Source organism: Alosa alosa, chromosome 16 (assembly GCF_017589495.1).
Source record: "Alosa alosa isolate M-15738 ecotype Scorff River chromosome 16, AALO_Geno_1.1, whole genome shotgun sequence".
Lineage (NCBI taxonomy): Eukaryota > Metazoa > Chordata > Actinopteri > Clupeiformes > Clupeidae > Alosa > Alosa alosa.
The window spans coordinates 28,019,469-28,042,621 of NC_063204.1; the positions used below are offsets into that span (position 1 = coordinate 28,019,469).

Here is a 23,153-nt window from a genome sequence, read left to right on the forward strand (position 1 = left end):
CGAGCACACATTGTAAATACCGTGCCATGATGACTTAACTAAGTGCCGTTGGCTCGGCGAGATCAAACTTCTGACAGGGCCGAAACTTAAGCACACTTCATTAGCAAGACATGAGGGCCCGGCTTGCTTACACCAGCATGTGCCCATTCAACATGTTGCATGAGATATCCTGTGACGTGACGGCACGGACTCTCTCTCTTTCTCTCTATGGGTGCCCTCTCTCTCCCTTTCTCTCTATGGGTGCTTACTTGCGTGACCTTTTTGTTACGCAAGCTGAATTGCACTTTTTTTTGCTTACCCAGGAGCTTAGGCCGATACCAAAAGACTAATAAACCTTCCCTCGGGCCTTCCTCTGTTGCGTGAGGTGGAAACTACAATTGACTAGACTAAGGAGCATGCAGCAGTAGGGCAAAACAAAAGAAAGTGAGAGTAAAAGAGAGACACCAAGAAAGACAGTGTGGGGGCAAAACAGTAAAGGCAGTACAGAGCAAGAAAAGGGAAACAGATAAGAGAGATGCAGCAAGAGAACAAAAACAAGAGAGAAGAAAAAGGGCAAGAGAAAGAGGGGAGCCAGAAACTGACACGATGGAAGGGAGAGAGAGAGAGAGAGAGAGAGAGAGAGAGAGAGAGAGAGAGAGAGAGAGAGAGAGAGAGAGAGAGAGAGAGAGAGAGAGAGAGAGAGAGAGAGAGAGAAATAAAAACACGCGTATCAGCGCTGGGTTTCTGCTGGGTGTCGAGAGTGCAGTCAACTGCATTTCCACATGCAATTCATTTTTCCCATGCAGCAGATGGGAACCTCACACTGGCTTTCTGGCACCACCGCTGGCGCAACTCCCCACAATGCAGCCAGACTGAGGAGCCTTTGTGCACCACCTCCTCCACCACCACCAGTTTACACACACACACACAAAATGAGTGCTCATTTTACACTTAAGTCTGTGGTGCAGCGTGGACCCTGCTTTATTAATACAGCAGTGTGCTCCCTAAAGGATGGAAGGAAGGAACACTCATCTTCTTTCCTCTCCTCTATGCTCTTTTTTCCTCTGTGTTCCCCTCCTCCTCTTCCTATTTGGGAATCTTTTGCCCTTTCCTAGACTTAGCTTTTCAACAAACCTTAGCCGCGTTTCTGTGTAGAGGGGCTCACATGTTCACACAAACACACACACACACACACACACACCCACACACAGTGTTGGTCCGTCACTTCACATCCTCTACCCTACTTCCGCTTCTCTTCTGTGTGTTTGTATTTACGAGTGCACGTGTGTGTGTGTGTGTGTGTGTGTGTGTGTGTGTGTGTGTGTGTGTGTGTGTGTGTGTGTGTGTGTGTGGTTCAGGAGGCTGTTGCACGTCTGCCTGCAAATCCCTGCATTACCTGATTAGGAGAGCTGCGTCGTCTCCAACAGGACATGGAATTGGACGTGGCATATGGAAGCAAAACATTCCAGGGAAAAGCAAGTCCCCCTACGAGTAGCACCTCAGGACACAGGTACCCTAGAAAGCCATTCATTCGAGCCTAAGCTCCCTGTCATTTAATTCATTCATTCAGTTAGTCCTTTTTCTCCCTTCCAAAATAAACCATTATGTCATGATTCAAACTCTGGGCCATTTACTGTAAAAATTACTTCTATGGCAGTACACACACACACAGACACGGAATGAAAATGTTCAGGCTGTGTAAAGAATGTACATTGCTGGCACTGGCCATCAGCAACAACACACACCGTTTTCCACTTGGAATAACTCAGGAGGAGGGAGGAAAAACGTTAAAAATGTTCACCAACTTCCGTCACTCGCCTGACAAAAAATAATTCAGGACCGAGAGACAGATGGGTATGGCGAACCTGACGCAGCGCTGCAAAGTGTAAACAGCACAGGAACAAAAGCAAGCAAAGCACAGCGGAAAAGACCAAATCAGCACTATCCGCTTCCTCGTTCCCTTATGACAGAGAAAGAGAAAGTGTGTGTGTGTGTGAGTGAGAGGGAGATGCAGAGAGAGAGAGAGAGGGAGAGAAAGAGAGTCTGATAACAAATAGCTCGAGGTGACTTTGCATCTTGCAGGCTCTTGGCCCTCCTCCGTGGCGCACGTCGACCTGTCTCACTCGGCTTTTAAAAATAGAACGGATTCACAACAGAAAAAGCAGAGAGTCTCAGACGCCAGTTTGGTCTCTCCCTGTTGTGTTGTTGTTGTGCTATTGTTCACTCTCCCATTCATTCTAGCTCTACCCTCAACCCCCATTCTGGTTCTCTCTGACCCTGTTTACACTTTCCCCTGCACCCAGGTCCAGCATGCGTGGCAGGGTGGGGAAACCTCTTACACATCCACAGGCATGTGCTTTTAACCACAGTTAGGTATTGAAGTTAAGGTATATTGTGTATATAGAGACACTAATGCCCCACAAGCATCACTGACCATCAGCAAATTACACTAAAGGTCATAAATTCTGCTCATAGAAAGAAAATTATGTTATTATTAATGTTTGATCCTGTAATCTTTACCACAACTGCCAGCAGTTGTTTACCACTGGTCACCAAGCAACCAGGATTAGAGGACAGACAAAAAAGCCTACAAGAGCCAGGAGAGCAAAATGTGTGTGTTGTACTGGATGTTCTATTACTTTGCATACTCTTGTACCTAACGAACACATGGAAGTGGTGGCCAGGTTTGAGCTTGTTCTCTCATTTGCCAACAGCACGTCCACACAATCGCACCCATGTCAGCCTGCGTGTGTCACATCTAGGCAAAACTGACTGGCAGCAGACGATTTGGTCGAGTTGTGGAGCCTCTGCGAAAGCTGATGCCACAAAAGCAGACCTTCGCACATCCGAGCAAGCAGACCAGCCGCCCAGGAAGGATGCAGGTGGTTAGAATGGGAGAAAAATGGAGCTCAAATGAGCCAAACCAGTGTTGTAACCAGGCCCAGTAAAAGGTAAAAGCACCGGTACATCTGCTGCCGTCACCACAGAGATAGGTGAGTTGCTGGATGGCGCAAACTTTAAGGAGGCTGGCTCAAAACATTGGTATGGAGATAATGGCTCGACCTGAACAGTGGTAGGAAGATGGACCTTCTGCCCAACAGTGTCATGGCAACCGTGCCATCTTCTCAAACCCCAAATGGATATTCCCGCTCATCCCATCAACGGACTGAGGGCTGCTTTTGTGCTCCCCTCATATCCACAGCTTCTAGCCAGCATGTTTCACAGCTAGCACCAAAATATATATATGCGTGTGTGTGTGCGTGAGAGAGAGCGAGAGAGTGTGTGTGTGCTTTCTAAGCGCAGGCACCAAAAGAGGCAGCTGATTCGATGCATGCTGAGGACAGATGAGCAGGCTAATTAGCAATAACGCTGCTTAGCAACAGCAGTCTTTAGCATACAGGTCTGTAGTCAGCAAGAGCTCGCTTGCATGCCTCCTCTTTCCCTCCCTCATCGCTCTCTCTCTCTTCCTCACTTTTTCTCTTTTCCTCTCCCTCACTCTCTCTGTGCGCAGTGCCTGCATGAAGGCAGAATTACGGGGGCCTTTATGTCCTCTGATGCACTAATTTGAGGACGCAATTGAATAAATTGAGGAGTTTACTAACAAAGGCACAGTCCATTGAATTTCTAATAAAAACCAACCATATTTTCCCCCCTTCCCTTGCGTCGGAGAGCAATGAATCAGCTGGCGGATAAATAAGTCGCTGAGGGAGAATAACAACCAGTAGACCATGCAGTGAGCCCTGGGAAGAAGGGGGTGGGGGGGCGTAGGCAGCAGGGAAACAGCCATGTAACAGAGATGGGCAACAGCCACACGTTGTCACACGTGTTGCCCGCTGCCACTCAAACCATACCCAGAAAGCTAGAAGACTGGAGTGGAACAAAGGTTATGGGACGAAAAGAAAGACAGGAGAGAGTGTTTGAGAGAAAAAAGGAGGAAGATAAGAAAAAGGAGATGGGAGTGCTGAGAAAAAGACAATAAAAAGAGAGAAACACAAACAAATCAAAAGAGAAAGACAAAAAGAAGAAGGGAGATAATCAACGGGAAGGTCTATTGCATCACCAGCAGCCAGGCCACCATCTAGCACCTACACCCCCCCTCCCCCAACACACACACACACACACACAGCATGAAAGAGCAATTAGATCCATGGCCCAGTTCAGCGCGTCAACCAATGGATGATGGATCTGTGGCTCTGTGGAGCAGTGGATGCCGCCACCACCACCACCACCACCACCACGCTCTGCTAATGCCATCTGGAGGTCCGCTAGCAACCTGTTTCCAGGGCGATGCCGGGGACCAGCCTCCGATTGCCACTCAATTCAGGACATGTGAAGACACTTTCAATCACCAGAAATCACACAAGAGTTTACTTCGCAGAGCACCACCACTCGACACACTGGTCAAAAGAAAGGATGTGGCTGCCACGGCTGAAATGTCATCTTGCTTTGTGGCTGTCAAAGCGAATCACACCGCTTCTCTAAAGACATCTGTCACAGCTGAAAGCAGTTAGAGAAAACACAGATGTATAAGACACAGGGTTGATCACAGATACGAGCAAAACTAAGACGGCAGTTTAGCGAAACTAAAAAGCAGACCACTAAAAGTAGATTGGCACGACTGCAGTTTAGAGTCATGCCAGTCTGAAGGGTATGATAGGAACCCTGTGAAAACACAGGATACTACAGCTGAGCAAGAGGAGTGTGGACCTGGGGCCCCGTGGGAACTTCACACAGGGAAATAGAGTTCGCCCTCTATCCACAGGAGGGAGGGCAGCAAGACGATGACGACAAACCGAAGCCATTAAGAGCTACGTACAGACGCATTTGATAGACATTCGTAGCGCCCAATCAACGGCTCGGGGGATTCGTAAACCTCGTTTCAAATACGAGAAAATTAATGTCTAGTTCCCAGACCCCATCTCAATGAGATGAGGTCTGACGTTAGCCAGGCTAACCGTTTTCCCTTTCTCTCTCCATCCTTCTTACTTTGGAAAAGACAGGAAGGGCTAGAACCAGGTCCATACATTTTCTACAGCTTTTATAAGGTGAAAGAAACAGCAGCTCCTTCCCATGGCAGTTCAAACACCGGTTCAACCGCCGGCCACCTCTGGCTAACCTGGGTCATGATTGTTTCCTCCTGTCGGCTTGGCATTCGTCCAAAACCACCCCCACCCCCCAAAAAAGGCGCCCACCTCTGAATCAGCCAACATCCCCACCAAGTGGCTTCCTGATCTCGTGCCAGTGCTCTGTGCCAAGGATTACAAGCTCGGACCCGTGCCAAGCACACGCGAGGCTCCTGGCCCCCCTCGAGGGCTACCAAACAGCGGCGTAAGGAATGCCAGTCGCCCAGCTTTCCTTTCCTGCCCATGGAGTCCTCCTGCCTTGGAATGTAGCATGAAAGTCACCAACAGACTGTGAACAGGTCTCACGGGCTGAGCCGCTGCTGGACTTTGAGCACAAGAGGAAGAGGATTGGGAGGTGGGAGTGATTCAGCCAATCAAATTACAAACCCTTCATTTCCATGGTCCTGATGTACCGTGTGACTGGCTGGGACTGACTGAGCCGTCATGTTTTTTTGAGATATGGAATTCGCTTTGATTTTGACAAAAAAAAAAAATGTATGGGATGAGAATTAAGGACTACACACCTTTAAACAATTTTCATCCATCGCCCTTTTCATCTGCTTTACGACGTGGACAGTTGACTTTTATACAGCTCTACGAGCAGTGCTGACGTCACAGAGAAGATCACGGTGACCATGCCTTTGAGTAAAACACGCTATAACCTCCACGGCTCTCAGTCCTGCAACGTCAAGCTAGGTAAGGGCACCTTCTCGGCAAATAGCAATGGCTACACCGTAATATCATCAGGCCCGGGCCAATCAATATGCACTTAACTGCAGCAGAGGAAGGGCCAGAAAGCACTGAAGGACCTCAGAGCACCAAGACCCGTCAATAGCCTCCACTGGCCAAAGAGGACCACACAGAGAGGGAGAGAAGGAGGGAGAGGGAGAGATTTACATTTAAGAATTTTAAGAATTTTAGCTTTAAAAAACTAGGCTACATTATCACTATTTGGTCCTGCTCATGCAGAAGTTGGGGAGCGAAGGGGTACTGTCTTATGGTCTATGTAAACTTACTTCTAGGACAGGAAATACAACACTCGCACACACACACAGAGCACTTAACACCACCACCTCACACACACATACATTAGCCAGAGGTGGCGACAGGAGGCTCTCCTCCAGTCCTGACAGATAAGTGTTCTGATCGCAGGTCAGTGGTTGTGCAAGGACAACCATGTGTGCGAGTGTGTGTGTGTGCGGAAGCAGAGGAATGAAACCCACCATTATAGTTGAGCTCATCAGTCACTAACGCCTGAAGCCTGTCAAAGCTTTCCTGTTGCCATGACAACACATCCGCAACCTTGGGTACGCTTTGCTTTTTTCCCCCATTTATCATAATTGGAGGCCATTATGACCATTGATGGGGAGGAAGAGGGGTAGTTTGCTAGCACAGCTTATTACACTGTACAAGTGTTTTATTAACTCCCAAACATCATCGCTCCCAACAAACAGGTTGGCTTGTTTTTATGCAGACATCCTTTTTAGACTCAATAAAGTCAAACAGATGATGCTGTCAAAACATTTACGGGTGTTTATTAAAAGATGTGTTTGGTGTTTGTGCTCACCAAAATATGGAGGGTTGCCAGTGTACAGTTGCCTTTTGGGGGGGCTGTCTTTCAAAAGTTACCATCAACAACACATCAACACAATCAACAGTTCTGACAGGCCTGGACAAAGACCTTAAAGAGTGAACAGTAGTGCTTCAGAGGTTTGTGTGTGGTGGGGTACAACTAACATACTCATTTGAGATGGTTTGCATTTGAGTGGCAATGTCATTTAAGCAGAGCCTTTTTTTCCCTCAGTGCCCTTTGGTCCATGTGTAATCTGAGCTCTCAACATGGAAGAAGGGAGCAGAGGGAGCAAAGAGGAGAAAAAAAAATTAAAAAAGGGAGAGAGAGAGAGAGAGAGAGAGAGAGAGAGAGAGAGAGAGAGAGAGAGACAGAGAGACCCCTCACATTAAGCTCCCTGTGCATGTTCACATTCAGGGGAGAACTGAGCTAATCAATGTGGACAAGAGGCTCATCATTTCCCAGCCTTCCACTAATTACTCTCCTCAATTTGGTTAGAGCGCTCCCAACACAAGGAGCTGGCCCTGGCGGAGAGGAGTGCCGCAGCTCGGTGGCAGTATTCCATGGAAACGGAGGAAGCAGTTGTTTAAGAGGACCCACATTTATTGGACTGCATGGGAAATGGATCATGCTATGGGGCGCTATGAAGATTATGTTCCACGGCAGATGTGAAACAGATTTCAGGCAGGCAGGAAGGCCGGCTACCTGAATTTGGTCCCTGCCCCTTCTGAGCCACTGCTGGAAATAATGGCCACGTTCCTCTGCTAATGAAGGCCATAGTTTGCACAACTGGGTGCCTAAACCATATTGCTCCCACAGTGACTATTCTTATAGGCTTATAGGGGGGGGCATATGGGCCTAACTGAAAAGATTTCATATTGAGCACACTGACAGAAAAAAAGTTTATTTTACAGGTTGCAAAGTAAAGAGAGCAAAGTTCAAACATTTAAAATGTCAGGGGGTGGTGATGAAATCTCTCAATCAGTGGAGGAGGCAAAGGTCAACACCAGGCTCCCAGATGAAGTCATAGCCTGGCTTCACCACACACAGCAGCACAGGACAGCGCAGGACAGCGCAGAGCAAAGACAAGCAGTACAGTTAAGGGCTGAGGCTGCAACAATTAATCGATTTATCGCCTAGCCTATTATTAATCGCCAACTATTTCGGTAATCACTTAAAGGAGAAATCCCCCTGAAAACTCTGGGGGCATGTACATGGTAGCTCACGAACATGCCCCCAGAGCGTAGCGCTGTAGCTGCCTGGCTACATTAGCTGCTGCCTTTAACAACATGAGCTAGGTAAAACAGATTGTTTTTGGAGGGCTTTTTCATACAGACAGTATTCGGTGACCTCAAGGTAACGGAGATCTATGTGAACACCCGGATATCTCTTTTAATCACTTTCAGTTATTTTTAAGGGGTTCCAGCTTCTTATATTTTAATATTTAGGCTTAGTAGTGCACATCCATAATAGTAAACTGAATATCTTTTGCACGTGGACAAAACAAGGCTTTTGAGGCCATCTTGGGTTTTCATCGTTTTCCAATCAACTAATCGATTGGAGAAAATAACTGACAGAGGAAATGATTAGGTTATGATTAGGATTGTTAGTTGCAGTCCTAGTCTAACGCTACTCAGTCAAGCATCGCCTTGCGCCACGCACATGAACTGTCCCCTCGCCGCTCCTCTTTGGCAAGGGCTTGATCATGTGACGCGGAACACCACTGGAGGATTTGCCATATTTAGACAGCCACGCGCGGACAGTGCTAAGCCTTGCAGACCAGCCGCTGGTCCACGATGACCGGTACAGTGTGCATACTGGTCTCTCTCTCTCTCTCTCTCTCTCTCACACACACACACACACACACACACACACACACACACACACACACACACACACACAATAAATGACATCTCAATGTGACAGCAAATCACACCAAGCTCTCTTCATTCTATGAACACAAGGCATGAAAAATGACATTTGAAAGCAACTAAAGGCTGTCTAGCAACCCAACATTTCTTCCTTCCTCTACCTCCTTCTTCTTCTACCACTGACTCCTTCAACTACACTTTGACAAGTACTTAAACTTCTGCACCCTCATCCTCTGGCAGAACTATTTATTGATGTAGCATACACTGTTACCAAAGGTCTCCTCTGCAATGTAGCTTGAATGTTATTCCTCATTTTTCTAAGTCGCTTCGGATAAAAGTGTCTGCTACATGAATAAATGTAAATGTAAACAGGCTGTCTGATGCACATGGCAATGTGATGCACACAGATGCCTATCTACAAACTTCAAGAAATTTAAGCCAAGAGCCTTTCTCAGGAATCCCATAAGATTGGAATTTCCATACTTCAGGAATTTTTAATAAGGTTACTGCAAATGTTATGTTACACACACAAATAAGCAAACAGGGACAGAAAAGACAACGGTGAGGAAATGACGGGAAACCCAACAAGACGGAGAGGATATCAAATTAATCACAGCTCTTCTCCACAGTACCCAAATGGCCTACTGTAACATTATACAATTAACCCAAGTGCTCTACAGAAATGCACAGTTCACCCCATGAAACAAGCCTCAGTGCTGCTCTACTCAGCAATGCACACAGCAAAAGCCCCCCCTTTATTTGCATAATAAGACTAGAGTAAAAAGGTTCAGTCATGCCTTGATCTAGCCAATCTCGGCCCAAATCCTCAGGGAACCCAAAGTTCAACACTGGGTTCCACGGTACAAAAACCACGCAGCAAGCTCTGTGGTAATGCAACTTAATTCAGCCCCGTCACAATACGCAGACAAATAAGAGCCTTAGGCCCTGTAAACCAAGAACATTTTTGTTGAAAATCAAGGCCATTCACTGCTGGGCCTCTCGAAATAGAAACGCTAGTCAGTGCATTAACCAATGGGAGCGACGTCATAGATAACACACTAAATTACTGCTAACCTTTTTCACTTCAAAAGGGCCGGACCTTATTTGCAACGACAAAGGCAGTCTGGTTTATTGCTCTTTAAAAGAACACACACAGGCTTATACCGTTTGAACAAATTGGTTGAACAAGAGGTGAAGTTTATGAAAAGGGACAGATTTCATGCATTCTCCTTCCATGGTATGTTAAACAGATGTTCCACTTTCAACACATTCTATTGATCTATGTTTGCTATTGATCGCTGCTCTGTTATCTTTTTCATAGTCTCTGAGCCAGTTCTCTGTATTCTGCATCCAGGGCAAACACATGCCAAGTGTGCATAGATAGGAAATAAAAGTGCATGGTGGGAACACATATTTTTGTAGGGATGCATTGATTGTGAAATTCTAGGCCAATACTGATACCATTGCTAAAATAACAATGTGGCTGATAAACGCTGCCGATATTTATTTATTTGTTAAATTTCTTTGTTTTTGTTGTGAAATATACCCTTTAGAGGTGGGAAATAATGGGGAAGAATATTCATTATAGGTCGTTCTATAGCCTTTTATACTACCTCTGAATGTGCCGGTCTGTGCATAACACAACAATTAGTGAAGAATGGATGCGACATAACAGATAAACATCACCCACTGACACAGGTAAATGTCATTATTTGACGATACAAGTCAATAAGGCCGATACAGATGTTAGGCTGATATATCGGTGCATCACATACTCCCTTAATTTCTTCTTAAGTTAAAAAAAAAGTATCTTTTGATGTACAATATGCAGCCTAAACAGTGACACAATTCCTTTGTACAACCTCTAAACACACAAACAATATAGCTCTATCCAAGAGCCTTGAGTTAGTCTGACTGTATGACACACATCAAACCCTGTGGAATGTCAGCCTGATGTAAGAGAATGGCAAGACAAAGAACTCGTGCAAAACACGGCTACTGGTCTAACAAGCTGAATTCCAGTGTGCAAACATGTTGCTCTGTTGATCCAAATGGAAGCAGAGAACCAGGCATATATTGTCTGCACTCTAGGCACCCAATGTGAGCCAATTCTCAGACAGGACACACAAGTAGTTCCTGTCGCAAAAAGTTCATTTCACTCAAATAAATGGCCACAGTGACAGTTTGGGAGAGTTGCAAATTGCTGAGACCAGGTTTGAATTTTTGGTCCTAGCATCAGTAGTTTTTCTTGGCCTAAATTATCAATAAAGCTATTTACAATGACTTATCTATCAAATTAACACAAAATAAATGGCTGATCAACACGAACTGGCCACACACACAAAATAGCATCAGGCATAGGCCTACAGTTAAGCAAAAATAAAACCTGTCCTACACCAACAGGAGAATTAAATGTTGGGGGGGGAGGGGGGTACAAATCAAACAAGACAAAAAATATTTTTCTAAAGACCCACTTATGTATAGCGATTATGCCAATGATACATTGAAGATTATTCAGCTAGGGCGACTGCTACTTTCAGTACCAATAAACCAATTCATGTGCTATTAAATGGCGTTAACCACTGTCCTGCCACACAATTGCAACATGTTCATAAACACGTTGACTAAATCCATAATAATGCGAGACTAACAACACGAGGACGTCACAGCACTTCTAGTCGTGAGACTGGTTAGTAAATCCGTCCATCAAACACTACCTCTTCCTGTCAAACGAATTTCAAGTAAAAAAAAAAAAGCAAAGCAACAGGACTGCCTGAACTGCTTGAGCAGGCTAACTTGCAGGTTGAAACTACCACGAGGACTGGGTTAATGAGTTGTGTGTTCGATAATTGGTATATTCTTTAATTAAAAAAAGAGCACAGATAACCCTTTCCGTTATGTGAAACCTTGTTAGATACAGCCAGAGAAGTGCGCAAAAAGCTGACTCACTTATCTCGCCGATAAAAGGGAGCAATGCACTGTGACTTGTCTAAACAAAAGTTGCTCGCTTTCAGTAAAGAGGCAACAATGACGAAAACACACGAACACTGTTAGAATCGTTATTGTGACCTGTATTACCCATGTTGTGTATTCGAATCGCGCATACATTGTAAACTTCACTCGCTACATTTTCACGCTGCCGAATCACCATTGATCTCAGTTAAAATGCCTCCACCGAGCTCAGTCAAATGGTCGCTCGCAAAGCTAAGCTAACACTAACAGACCAAATAGGAGCTGAACTTCAATGTTCCATGCCACTCACATTCGAAGAACAAGTACCGAACAGAGAGTACTAAACAGTTTTCCTCGACCAACCACAACCCATGCCACACAACTACGTGTTAAAACAACATATTGCAAATCCCAAACCAAATGAGCTTTCAAAACACAAGTCATCAACTCAGTAAAGTCGGAGGTAAAATAGCAAGCATAGCTGGTTTTGCTAGCTACAGAGGCGATACTGCCGCCACTGAACCGAGATTGGAAGCTTCACAGATCATGGAAAAAACTGCATCGCGATTACAAATGAGATAATTATCTGTATATAAACTAGTAACGGGACTTACTGTCTTGAACTTACAGTAGTTTGGTTCCTTTTAAATCCTGTACGTTATGTCCGGCTCTGACCTTCGGATTGGTGAAACAGCATTATAGCTAACTGTGCCGCCGCCATGTTCCTGCTGCCTTATGCGATGGCTGGCTGCTTGTTTATCTCGCCAGCAATCCTCCCCCACTCACCACCACGGGCACCAGCATATCTACTCATGTACTATAGTCTAGGCTACATAGCAACCTTGCAGCCAGCAAGCCGGTAAATTGATGATACAGCAAGCATCACCAGGGCATGACGTGCATCTGTGGATAAGTATTAATACTGGAATAGGGTAATAGTCTGTATTTTGATTTTTAGAACACATAATGACACACGAGACAACATTTTAAGCCTAATCCATGAAAGTTGTTTGTGAGTGTGTGTAAGTGACAGTGACGAGGAGGAAAAAGAGGAATCTTAAGGACATACATTTTAGTCGATAAAGATGCGAGATCGTATCCAGGGCCTACTCATAATATCAGTGCGCCAAGAGACCCTTGAACCCCAGGCTACCACCTTGTAACGTAGGCTGCGTGTTGCAGATTGTAGGCCTACAACATGGTAGTAGGCTAGGCCTTATTGGAAAAACAATTTCAGAGAAGACCTTGGGTATAAGACAAAATAAAGCATTAATCTTTTTCCCCTAATGCTAGAGCAGGACAAAAACTGAATGCTGGTCGGATAATCTTAAAAACTCACCATGGTTATCCCAAGAAGAGATAAATAAGAGTCGGCCTATATGAACTATGTAACCATGAGACACACATTTTAGCTTGAGGCAAATCAATTAGGCCCAGGCAACTGGGTATGAATTAGTTTTGGGACTGGGACAAGGAAGTTTATGCAAGTTTCGGATGTAAGAGGCCTGTAGATGTGTCTTAAATTATATAACAATATGAAAAGTAAATCTTAAGAGGCCTACACCAGGATGATTTCGCAGCAACTGTAAGCAAATTAGGTGGGACAAAACACGTGGTGTAAGAGCTTAGCCAGGTTATGTTTAAATATGCTTAGTAAAATGTTTTAAATACAAACTATTCGTTGACAAAGGAAAGTTTGATGCTACGTTAGGCTTCAACTAATCCCACACAGCTTGAAAAAAAGACTTCCATGCAAGACGAAGACGGATCACCTATCACTGAACCAACAATGTTACAGCTCTCACTAAGTAGGTCACTCTGTTTTCGTATCAGTGCTCAGCAGAGCCCATACGACTGAGTCCATATGTGAAGGAATTGCATTCTGCCTTCGTGTATTGGCTACTCTATTCAACATAACAACCCAAAGAACAGATTGCTTCGTTTTATAGTTGTCATCGAAGTCCTGGTCGTGTCTATGCGCGTAGTTACATTCGTCAGATCAGGCGGTGACCACCATGTTTTGAAGTGGATAGCTATATCCTTCGAATTTTCCAACATTAACACGTTTGTTGACATTTTGTGATAATCGAAGAAATAACGTACATTAACAATAACAAGTGTTTGTGTAACTGAGAGAATCCATGAAATCTAACCATGCTCTTGAACAGATTTACGGAAGCAAAATGCGCACTCACCTTAATTTCGGAGCAGTGATTTAGGCTACTGTATGCATAACCAATAGCCGATTATTTGCTCAGAGACAGATAGGCACCCATTTCCGACTTCCAGGCACTCGAGATTGTATAATTCGAAAAGGACCTGTAATGCTGACCACATCTCCCGGCACAGCGACGTCGGTTAGCTTAGGCTATATTAATCGAAGACGTTGTAGCCTATAGCGATCCATGCGTAACAAAAGCACCGATCAGATGTTGAGTTTAGGCCACCCTGAATGATGTGATTGCTTACTTTTTCCACGTATTACAAGGGGGGGTTACAGCAGCATACTGCCCATAAGTGAAGTTATGGGGGTAAATTTAAAGACATGAAACGACAGAACTATTGGCGACTTTCAACGCTAGATGCAAATAAATTATTAAAATCCCTTACCAGTGACGTTCCACGGGCATTAATATTGTGATGAAACCAAATGTAGCGATCGAGATGTAGCCTATGAGAACTATCCTGGCACATGCAATGTTAACGCACTAGGCTGTAACTGTGACATGATGGATAACACTAGTTACAGTAGCCTAATCCATGGCGCCATCGCTTGGTTAAAAAAAATATTGTAGTCAGCTAAAAGTCAGGACACGATTTAAACTCTTGAACCCGGACCAATTTGGCAGCTGGGTTCAACTGGGTTCTCTAGCCAGACCAATCATTTCATGAAGTTGTGTATGATGTTAGGTAAATAAATTGACGGCGATTTCTGTGATTATTTAACAAACATTTCCTGAATAACTGTATGGCTACTAGGCTAACAGTATTCTGTACTGGAATCCCTATGAGATGGTGACACAGCCTATAATGCATGCATGTACGCTTGTATGCGTTTTCTCATACAGCTCTGAGAAAGTAGAACCCTATGTATTATTGTATATAGCTATATAATAAACAATTATTTTGTTTACAACATAATATGTTGGCAATATATCTGAGAAATGATCAATCTTCAGTGGTATTGTTCTCATGAGTAGTATGCGAGGGATGCATTCATAGTCTTACTCATTTAGAAATATCATCATCAAAATACAAAAATAATACAGTAAGCACACTAGATTTATAAACAATATATTGTTTTTACAACAAAATATATTCTTCTTGTCATTTGAAACTGAGAAATACAAACACACACAGTCCCCTATCCAGCCATGTTTGGCCTAGGTCTTTAAAATGGCCAAAACAGTTAAATATTATATTCTCTCAGACACATACATGAGGACATCAAGAATGCCTTCAATAAGTACACATGATGGCCACTAAGTAAGGTAAAACACTGGATGTTTGGTCTGCAGTTTACCTACAGAGATGGAACTACATGGAATTCAAGATGTCAATCTCAATGTGTGTCCCAAATTAATAATAGTTTCTAATCATAATTATTATGATAATGATGCACCACCCCCCACTATAGACACTTACATGGCTTTAGTTGTGGTTGAATGTTGGGGAATCGATGCTTGCACACAGACAGACGTTCAGTCTCACAAGACAAACTGTTTTGCTTTCAGTCATTCAATGCAAGAGAGGAATATTTAAATGCAAATCCACACCATAAGAGTGTTAAAGCCTTGACAGGGAAGCTGCGAAATAAGACATGATAAATAAAGTTGGGGAAAGCATGAAATACAGTATTTGGATCCAAAGCAATTATTGAAAATACTATAATGGAAAAACAAACTGCAAGTGTTGGTCTAGGCACTTTTTTAAAAACTCCTTTTTTTCCCCCCTCATAGTTTTTTTTCTTTCTTTTTTCATTTTTGCTATTGGCACAGCTGGGTCGTGTGTGAGATATTGGGAAAAAGGTTGTAAAATGGCTACCAGAACAGAGAGCAGAATGCATTGGACCCTTTGGAGATTGGTCAAGGGGAATAGCCTGGGCTGGGGGGGCCGGGGGCTTGACGGGAGTAGGAATGAGTGGACTGACTCCAGTCAGGGCACTGGCAAGATGGCATCACTGAGGGCCACGCCGCTTACGAGGACTTCTCTTTCCGTGCTCTGGGTGAATCGGCTCCATTGGCACTGACAGATCCATTAACTCCATTAGCTACAGGGGAATAGAGAACATTGTTTACTGTAGATACAGTATGTTGCCATACCTATAAAACATACATACTTCAAAAAGTTGGGATTTATTCACTGTAAATATGGTGAAATTATTACTGAACGCTATTTTTAGATATATTTTGTTGTCAGAAAGTTTGTCAGCCTACAACTGTACAGATATTAAATATTTTTCCAACTTTTCCAGTCCATTGCAAATTGTCTAGACTTGTGCAGTGGTGATGGTGATTAAGGTTAACATTCTCAGCCCTGGACAACCACACTGGGTGCATCTTGTGTATTTACTGGCTGCGTTACCTGTTGATTTTCATTTTGGCGCCAATGTTAGCAGGTCAGAGCAGGCACACTGCTTGTGTGACTCATGTAACAGACACAGTTAAAGCCGCTCGGTTGCAGTGACTCCTCTAGAGTTTTGATGTGGAGTCTATTCTTCACGTGTGTGAAGTGAGTGAGTGGTTCAGCAGTTCAAGTAGAAAGATTTGTTGTAGCAGTGCTGGTGTGGACACACACACTTAACCAAGCTGCAGCAGTTCTGCGAAGCTGCCATCCTGCACACCTAACGCATGCTGTGTGTCTCAAGGACTATGCAGGAATTGTCTATGTGGATCTATGTGGAATTGAAGCAAATAAAACAAAATAGATTCCAAACACCAAAATTCCTTTCTTTCAGGAATACATTTGCCAGCTGGACATTTTCAAAAGTTGTTCTTTAATCAATTTCCACTCATTTCAAGAGGAAAACATAGACAGTTAACTTCACAACCAATAGAACCTTTCTATCTATAATTAACCAGAAGGCTACAGCGTTAAACAGTCCTAATACAGGTTGCACCTTAAATTGTCAGCATTTATGTGTAATTTCCCTCCATTTTAAAACCAAAAGCAACACTTGCTGCTATGACGACGACAGGCAACGCTAATTTTAGCGGCCCTCAATGTTAGTCAACATCTGTTTCTGGTTGCCCATTATCTGATGGTGACCAGACCTACCTTTGTTCTTGGACTTGCTTTTGGACGGGGCCTGTTTCTTCTTCAGGCTCTGCTGCAGCTGGGCCTGCTCCCGCCACCTGCGCAGCTGGAAGTTGATGAACTTCCACATCATGAAGGCCTGAGTGCTGCAGATGGCTGCCAACACCGTGACTCTGCACAAAAAGACACGCACGCACACACACACACAGTCGTGTCAGTCACATGCGTTAAAGACCCACCATCTTGCCCTAATCCACTAGTGTTCATGCTCAATTTTATTGAGCGTTTAACTCCGCTCAATTGGCTGCAATAGCATTTATGTTTGGACAGAAGCTGCAGTGGAGAAAAAGTTAAGATTAAAGATTAAGTCAAATATAAAGTGCTTGGCTTAAGATGGCGAACTCAAAGAGTAGAGGTAAAAGGGGTTATAAAACTAAAGGGCAATAAAATTAGCAACTAGTGGGCTCAAACAGGTCCAATATGAGTATTGATTTAATAAATGTAATCAGTTTAAGTGTGCTGGTGTTTGATTATGATTCCTCAGTTTGCAGGCGTTAATCTACTTGTTTTACCATGTCAATAAGGAAATTGCTGAGAGATTACTTTTATTTCAGGTAACAATCTATAGAGTATTTGTTTATCCAAGAACAAATCTCACCGGACAAAAAGGACGTTGAAGTTTCCTGTGACCAGATCCAGGCCTTGCTGTTCAGCGCCAGCAAGGCCAAAGCCCACAGTGAGAACTGACAGAGACAAGGTCAGCAGGCGAGCGAGGACAAAGAGGATAGCCCATACGGTGAACCTAAAAATTGCGCACACACACACACACACACACACAGTGAGAGAGATTGGATGTTTTTTCTTACTTTTACCTCCTATTACCTCCAGGGGTGATACTAAAATCTACTGCTTAAATATTGAAACTATTTAATCATTTCACAACAGCATAATTGAACATCCCCAAACCAGAAATTATTTCAACAACAACACACCAGTTAAAATGGTCGCTTAGGCTACGTTTATACATGGCCGGCTATTTTCATAAACGGACATTTCACCCTCTCCGTTTTCAAAAATAACATCGTGCACACCTGTCAGTTTTCAGAGAAGTTTCCCCGTGTATAAATGCCGTCAAGAGCATGCCAAACCTGTTGGTGGCAGTGTAAGGAGAAGCTCAATCCCACATTCGCCAATCAGAATCCCGAAAAAAATACCAAAAGCACCAAATCACTTCCTATTTCTCGTTTGAACTGTATTTGCAAATGCAAACAGGCCAAAAGCGTTTGCACAAACGTAAAAATGAGTACCACCATCCATGATCAGTAGCCAAACAAACTGTAAACCTAAGGTGCTCACATGACGTTAAGCATTTTCTGGCGCATAATGTGATGTTTGAGAACCTAAAACCCCATTTCTCCCAGTTGACACGACAACACATAACCGGCGTTATCAGAAATCTCCACTTTGACCGGAGTTATTAGAAATAATCGTTTTCTGTGAAAAAAACTGGGTTTTCGTATAAATGATAGGCCAGGGAAATGTGCGTCTTCCCTTCGTGTAAACGGGGCCTTAGTTTCACTGGACTAGCTAAAAAAGGCCAGCTCTCACTTGCACATTTGGGCAGGTCAGGCCAAACTCACCCCGTTTGTCTCTCCTCATTGCTGAAATACACCAGGCGAGCCACGTGGAAGAGGAACTCCACAAAGTAGTGCAGGACAAACAGGACCAGGCCCAGGCGGTTCAGGCTGAAAGACAAACCTCAGTCATCAAAGAGCCTAATACATCGACCGGTCATTTGCTATGGGAAGTCCTAACCTAGTATCCAGACATAGTACTCATGGTAATAAAATAATATATACACTACTGTTCATCGCTTTGGATCAAAGTGTCTAAAATGTAAATGTCATGTCAAAGTAAGTCCTGGCCCACAATTCAACCAAGCTTAGAAGAGCGACTGAATTTCAAAAAGAAAGCTACCAGAGTATAATAAAAGTTTAAGAGTTATGTATATTCCACTCAAGAATAAATAGTTTACATGTGGATATGAGATACAGTTCGGTTTGGTAAATTAGTAATATAAATGATTGCATTAATACAGTACAGTAGAATACACACACACACACACACACTTCAATATAAATATTTGTATTATTATCCAAAAAATAAATAATAATGATTACTTTAAAATGTATGCTCCTGCGATGTGTACAAGATACAGACTAGTGTACACCAGCTGACGGGGAATATCCTCCTAGGAATGAAGGATATAGATAGATAGATAGATAAAACAGAAAATTAGGGACATTAATGCCAGCACTCCTCAGAGAGCTGTGTTTAGCCAAGGAGGTCAACACACAATTACAGGAAGTCACCCAGGCCTCCTTCTTGTTGGCCAGGACATCCCAGTCAGGTTATTCTGGACACTTGTGTTGACTTAACAAACTTACTTTCTTGATCTTCTGGAAGTAGAGTTCAGGAAGTGCATGTAGCCAATAGCCCAGTTGACAGATGTAGAAGAACTTCATCTGGAACCTGCCGTGGAAGAGGCGAGACATTTAGCATTTCTGCAACACCGGACAGATCACTCATCAATGCTAATAACATTAGTTGGCAACACTTTTCATAGATCACGGTGCATCATAAAAGACAGGCTGGGGGCTAATGTCTGCTAATCCAATCAGAGGACAGTGTCTGAACAATCCACTCTCGTTTCACGCTGGGCGCCTGAGCATATCAGCTTTCAAATAAACCCCTGACTAATGACTTGTCATAGAGTGAAGCATTACAATGGTCATTAGACAAGCTAAATAAACTGAAGCCCCCCTCATGCACATACACACGCACAAACAAACACACACATGCCAACAGGGCAAGGGGAGTAGAGCAACTTAAAGCTCTTTCTCGCCTATTAAATCAGACAGCCGGACACACCCACCCAGGAAGTCCATCTCACTGCTCCCATTAATCGAGCAGACACCCTCCTAAGACCCAACGCACACGTTTATCTTCTCAACGCGGCTGTGTATTCCCATTAGCCAATGTCTACTTACGGCATCAGAGCGTGGGGGTAGCCTTCCCAAAGACTCACAGGATTGGACAGGAGGTTCTCCTACACGGACGACAAACAGGCAGAGTTAATAGTGTCAGGAAGGAGGTCAAAACGGGAGTAACTCAAGACAATGTGTTGTTGACTGTATGTAAATGTCCTTAATGCAGGACTGCGTACTTTGCACCCGCACATCAGAGTTGTTTATGCTAAGGATTCAGACAGGAAAAGTCTAAAATGTTAGAAATCCTTTTATATGTGGCCATTGAGGCCCGTTCTAATAACATAGCACAAGATAAATCCCTAGACACACCTGAAAGAAAAGCAATATAATCTGAAGGATTACAACACAGGACTGTGTTCTCGGTCCGCCTAGCACTTACTGAGAGGATGATGCTGGCTCCCCATCCGCACGAGAACAGGTAGAAGGCACTCAGCTGACCTGACTCGTTGAATTTGCTGTGCTTGGTCTTGGAGAAGTGCATCTTCCGGTTGATCTTCTGCAAAAGAACGCAAGTAAGGAGAAGTTGGTCAGGTGGCATCCATGTATTTGAATGTGTGTATATGTGTGTGTGAGAGAGAGAGAGAGATAGAGAAAAGGAGAGCTAGAGACTAAAGATTGGATACAGAGACTATGTGAATGTCTGTCAGTGTGTGTGTGTGTGGAGAGAAAGCTCTTTGAGAGACATATATAGGGCAAGTGTAGGAGCCAGGGCAGGAGTCAGTGCATGTCAGACTGTGTGTGCCGACCACACTGTTCCAGTGACACTTACGTCGAGCACATACTCCTGGATAATGGCATGCATGATGATGGCCACCAGCATGTAGAAGAACACGGTGGCCAGATCCTTAAGGCCATGCTGAAAGTAATTCACTGACGTCTCCTCAGGTCCCTCTGCCAAATGGAAGACCACAAACGTTAACGTTTCCTCCTTTAGCTCCAGCTCTAAGCCCCTTGCTCTACTGGTTGTGCTACAGAACCATACAACACTGACAACTCTAATGACACTGTCAAACAACACTGTTTCAGATAACAATGTGACTCAAACACAAAATGTGACTCAATGGAAATATTGAAACAGATGCAACGAATCAGCAAGCTAGATGGACTTATGATTACGGACTTCCATTATCAACTCATTATCCCATTATCTCAGAAACAAATGAACACCTGGCATTCATCATTTCCATTCTGCCAGGCATGATTAAAACAGTCTTGTGACACTTTGAGAACATGTCAGGAACATCACACAATTGTAACTAGGCTATTTACTGACCAGTGACCTCATCTGCAGATCGAGAGTAAGTGACTACACATGAAAATGTATGCAGCGGCAAAAAAGTGATTTGACCTTAGATTTTTGGCAGCTACAGTATCCCTGTCTGACCCCTACTGGGGCCGACTACGTGGCCTAGCTACTTACTTCACTTAAGCACACAGTGTCAAGTGAGCGGCAGAGTCTGTGTGTTGAGTGTCTTTTTCTATAGTAAAGCATGGGGCCATTTGAAGGCGAGATTTAATTAGCAAAAGTCTTACTTTACAAAGAATTGTTTATGATAAAATAAAAGCCAAAGTAGAAATGAGACCAACTTCTTCCACTTTCTTCTTACTACTTTCAGATATCTGGTTAGGGATATCAACATGCGAAATAAAACTTTAAAAAGACCAAAGTTCTATGCCATCAGCAACAATCTTACCGTTGGATGAGATGGTTACGTTGTACTGTACAGTTATAAACAAAACTGCGACCTTTGATGTGACCTGCAATGAAAGTAAAGGTTTGGAGTGCTTTATCTTGATGGTTAATAAAACAACAAGCACAACATCCAGACTACAAAAATGTTAGTAAACCTTCACAACTAGATGTCGAATACTGATAAAGTACCGCCGCAATGGCAAAATCCCTGAGCTGAGTAGCCGAAAAATAGTGACACCTCAGCTTCATGAAAAAACATCAACTCCCAGGATGCATTACTGAAGCAACGGTCGCGCAGATTTTTTTTTTAATCGAGGATGCTACAAACTCAAATGTAGAGAATAAATGCTTTACAATAAAAAAGGCTGGAGAGCATATTTTTAAGTTAACTGTTGAACTCAAGCTTCTTCTGTTGTCAAAATAAATGTAAACGTGTTCGGAAGTAGGCTAATGGTTGTAGTGTAAACGTGATGTCTGAACGATGACAGCGCTCTCAATCGCTCAGTGATTGCCACGTAACACTTGATCTGCGCGTAAAAGTAACCATGCCGAAGTGTGTTGCACAATATGGTAACGTTAGGCTACAATCAAAACAGTTTGCGCTGCATTTAAAACCTAGTCTATGCTTTAGTTGCAAATAACAATCATTTCAAATAACGGACTTATCCATGGCCAATGCCATTATTCTGTTTCTTTTTTACTGGCGTAGATTGCCAACAAGTTAACACGCTAACAAAGCCTGGAAATCAGCGTAAAGCTCAACAGACAGCAAATACGAGAATAAGTTTGACGACTGAACTTAGTGATTTCTACTGAAATTGTGAAAAGTCAGACCCAAATTACACATTTGACTAATTTTAAACTGCCGTCTGGTATGAGGAAACTGGCGCTTTCATTTTTCAAACGTATCGACGTTTGTGGACGGGAGGATACGCATTCTCCCCTCCAATGGCAGGCTACACACATCTACAAGAATTCTATTTGGCATCGACCAAGCATGGTGCTTGACGAAAAGTCCAAACTTACCTCAAACATAAGCCCAAGAAGAAACACCATAGCAACACAGGAAACAATGTCTGCATGGTTCTGGATGACAAATTCATGGCTGAGAACCGGAGGGTTCTTGTTAGTCTTCTTTCGGATCCCCATTTTGGTTTCTTATGACTACAATAAACAAGAGTAAACTGGCAAACACGTCCCTAGTAGTTTTTATCAAGGCGCGCCGGTCCGTCAAATAACGTTCCTGACCACCTCCCGCTGACTCCCCGACAGCACGATCGGCCAAATGGATAGACCGACTTTCTCTTCTTCTTCCACCTTCAATTGTTTCTACGTAAAGGACCTTAGGTGGCCGTGACAACAGTATTACTATGTGATGCTGCCCCCTCTGCACTGGGAGTATAAAACTGGAAAAGTTTGAGTAAAGGCATTAGACTACTAACCTGACCCTAGCCAGATGAATGTCGTTCCGCTTAGAGTGGAGCTAGGCGGAGCGAAATTCATCTGGCTATTGCCAGGTTATTAGGCTACATCTTGTGCACGTTTTTAGCGTAGCCTGCTTCGAAGTTATTTTGATGGTGAACAAACGTAGCCCTTGGGAGAATGACGTGCATTCCCATAGCCTACCCGTACTGCACCAGCCTTGCAACTTTGCTCTCC

The 23,153-nt window shown here is 43.7% G+C and overlaps 2 protein-coding genes across 2 annotated transcripts in view; both read right to left on the minus strand.

Moving 5' to 3' along the window:
• The window catches only part of ncoa2 (nuclear receptor coactivator 2), a 96,439-nt gene extending 84,183 nt beyond the window's left edge, over nt 1–12,256 (minus strand). Inside the window, 1 exon segment of the mRNA XM_048266043.1 lies at nt 12,124–12,256. The gene's annotated coding sequence lies outside the window, so the exon portion shown is untranslated.
• Nucleotides 12,257–14,773: 2,517 nt separating this feature from the next.
• tram1 (translocation associated membrane protein 1) lies at nt 14,774–22,864 on the minus strand. The gene is made up of 11 exons (XM_048267072.1): nt 22,521–22,864; nt 21,496–21,559; nt 20,571–20,692; nt 20,181–20,297; nt 19,802–19,860; nt 19,199–19,283; nt 18,932–19,002; nt 18,392–18,496; nt 17,410–17,553; nt 16,773–16,924; nt 14,774–15,765 (listed from the first exon to the last, which is right to left on the minus strand). Exons 1-11 carry the CDS (start codon nt 22,641–22,643, stop codon nt 15,692–15,694), a joined length of 1,116 nt encoding a protein of 371 aa, XP_048123029.1. The 5' UTR covers nt 22,644–22,864; the 3' UTR covers nt 14,774–15,691.
• Between the last annotated feature and the right edge of the window lie 289 nt (nt 22,865–23,153).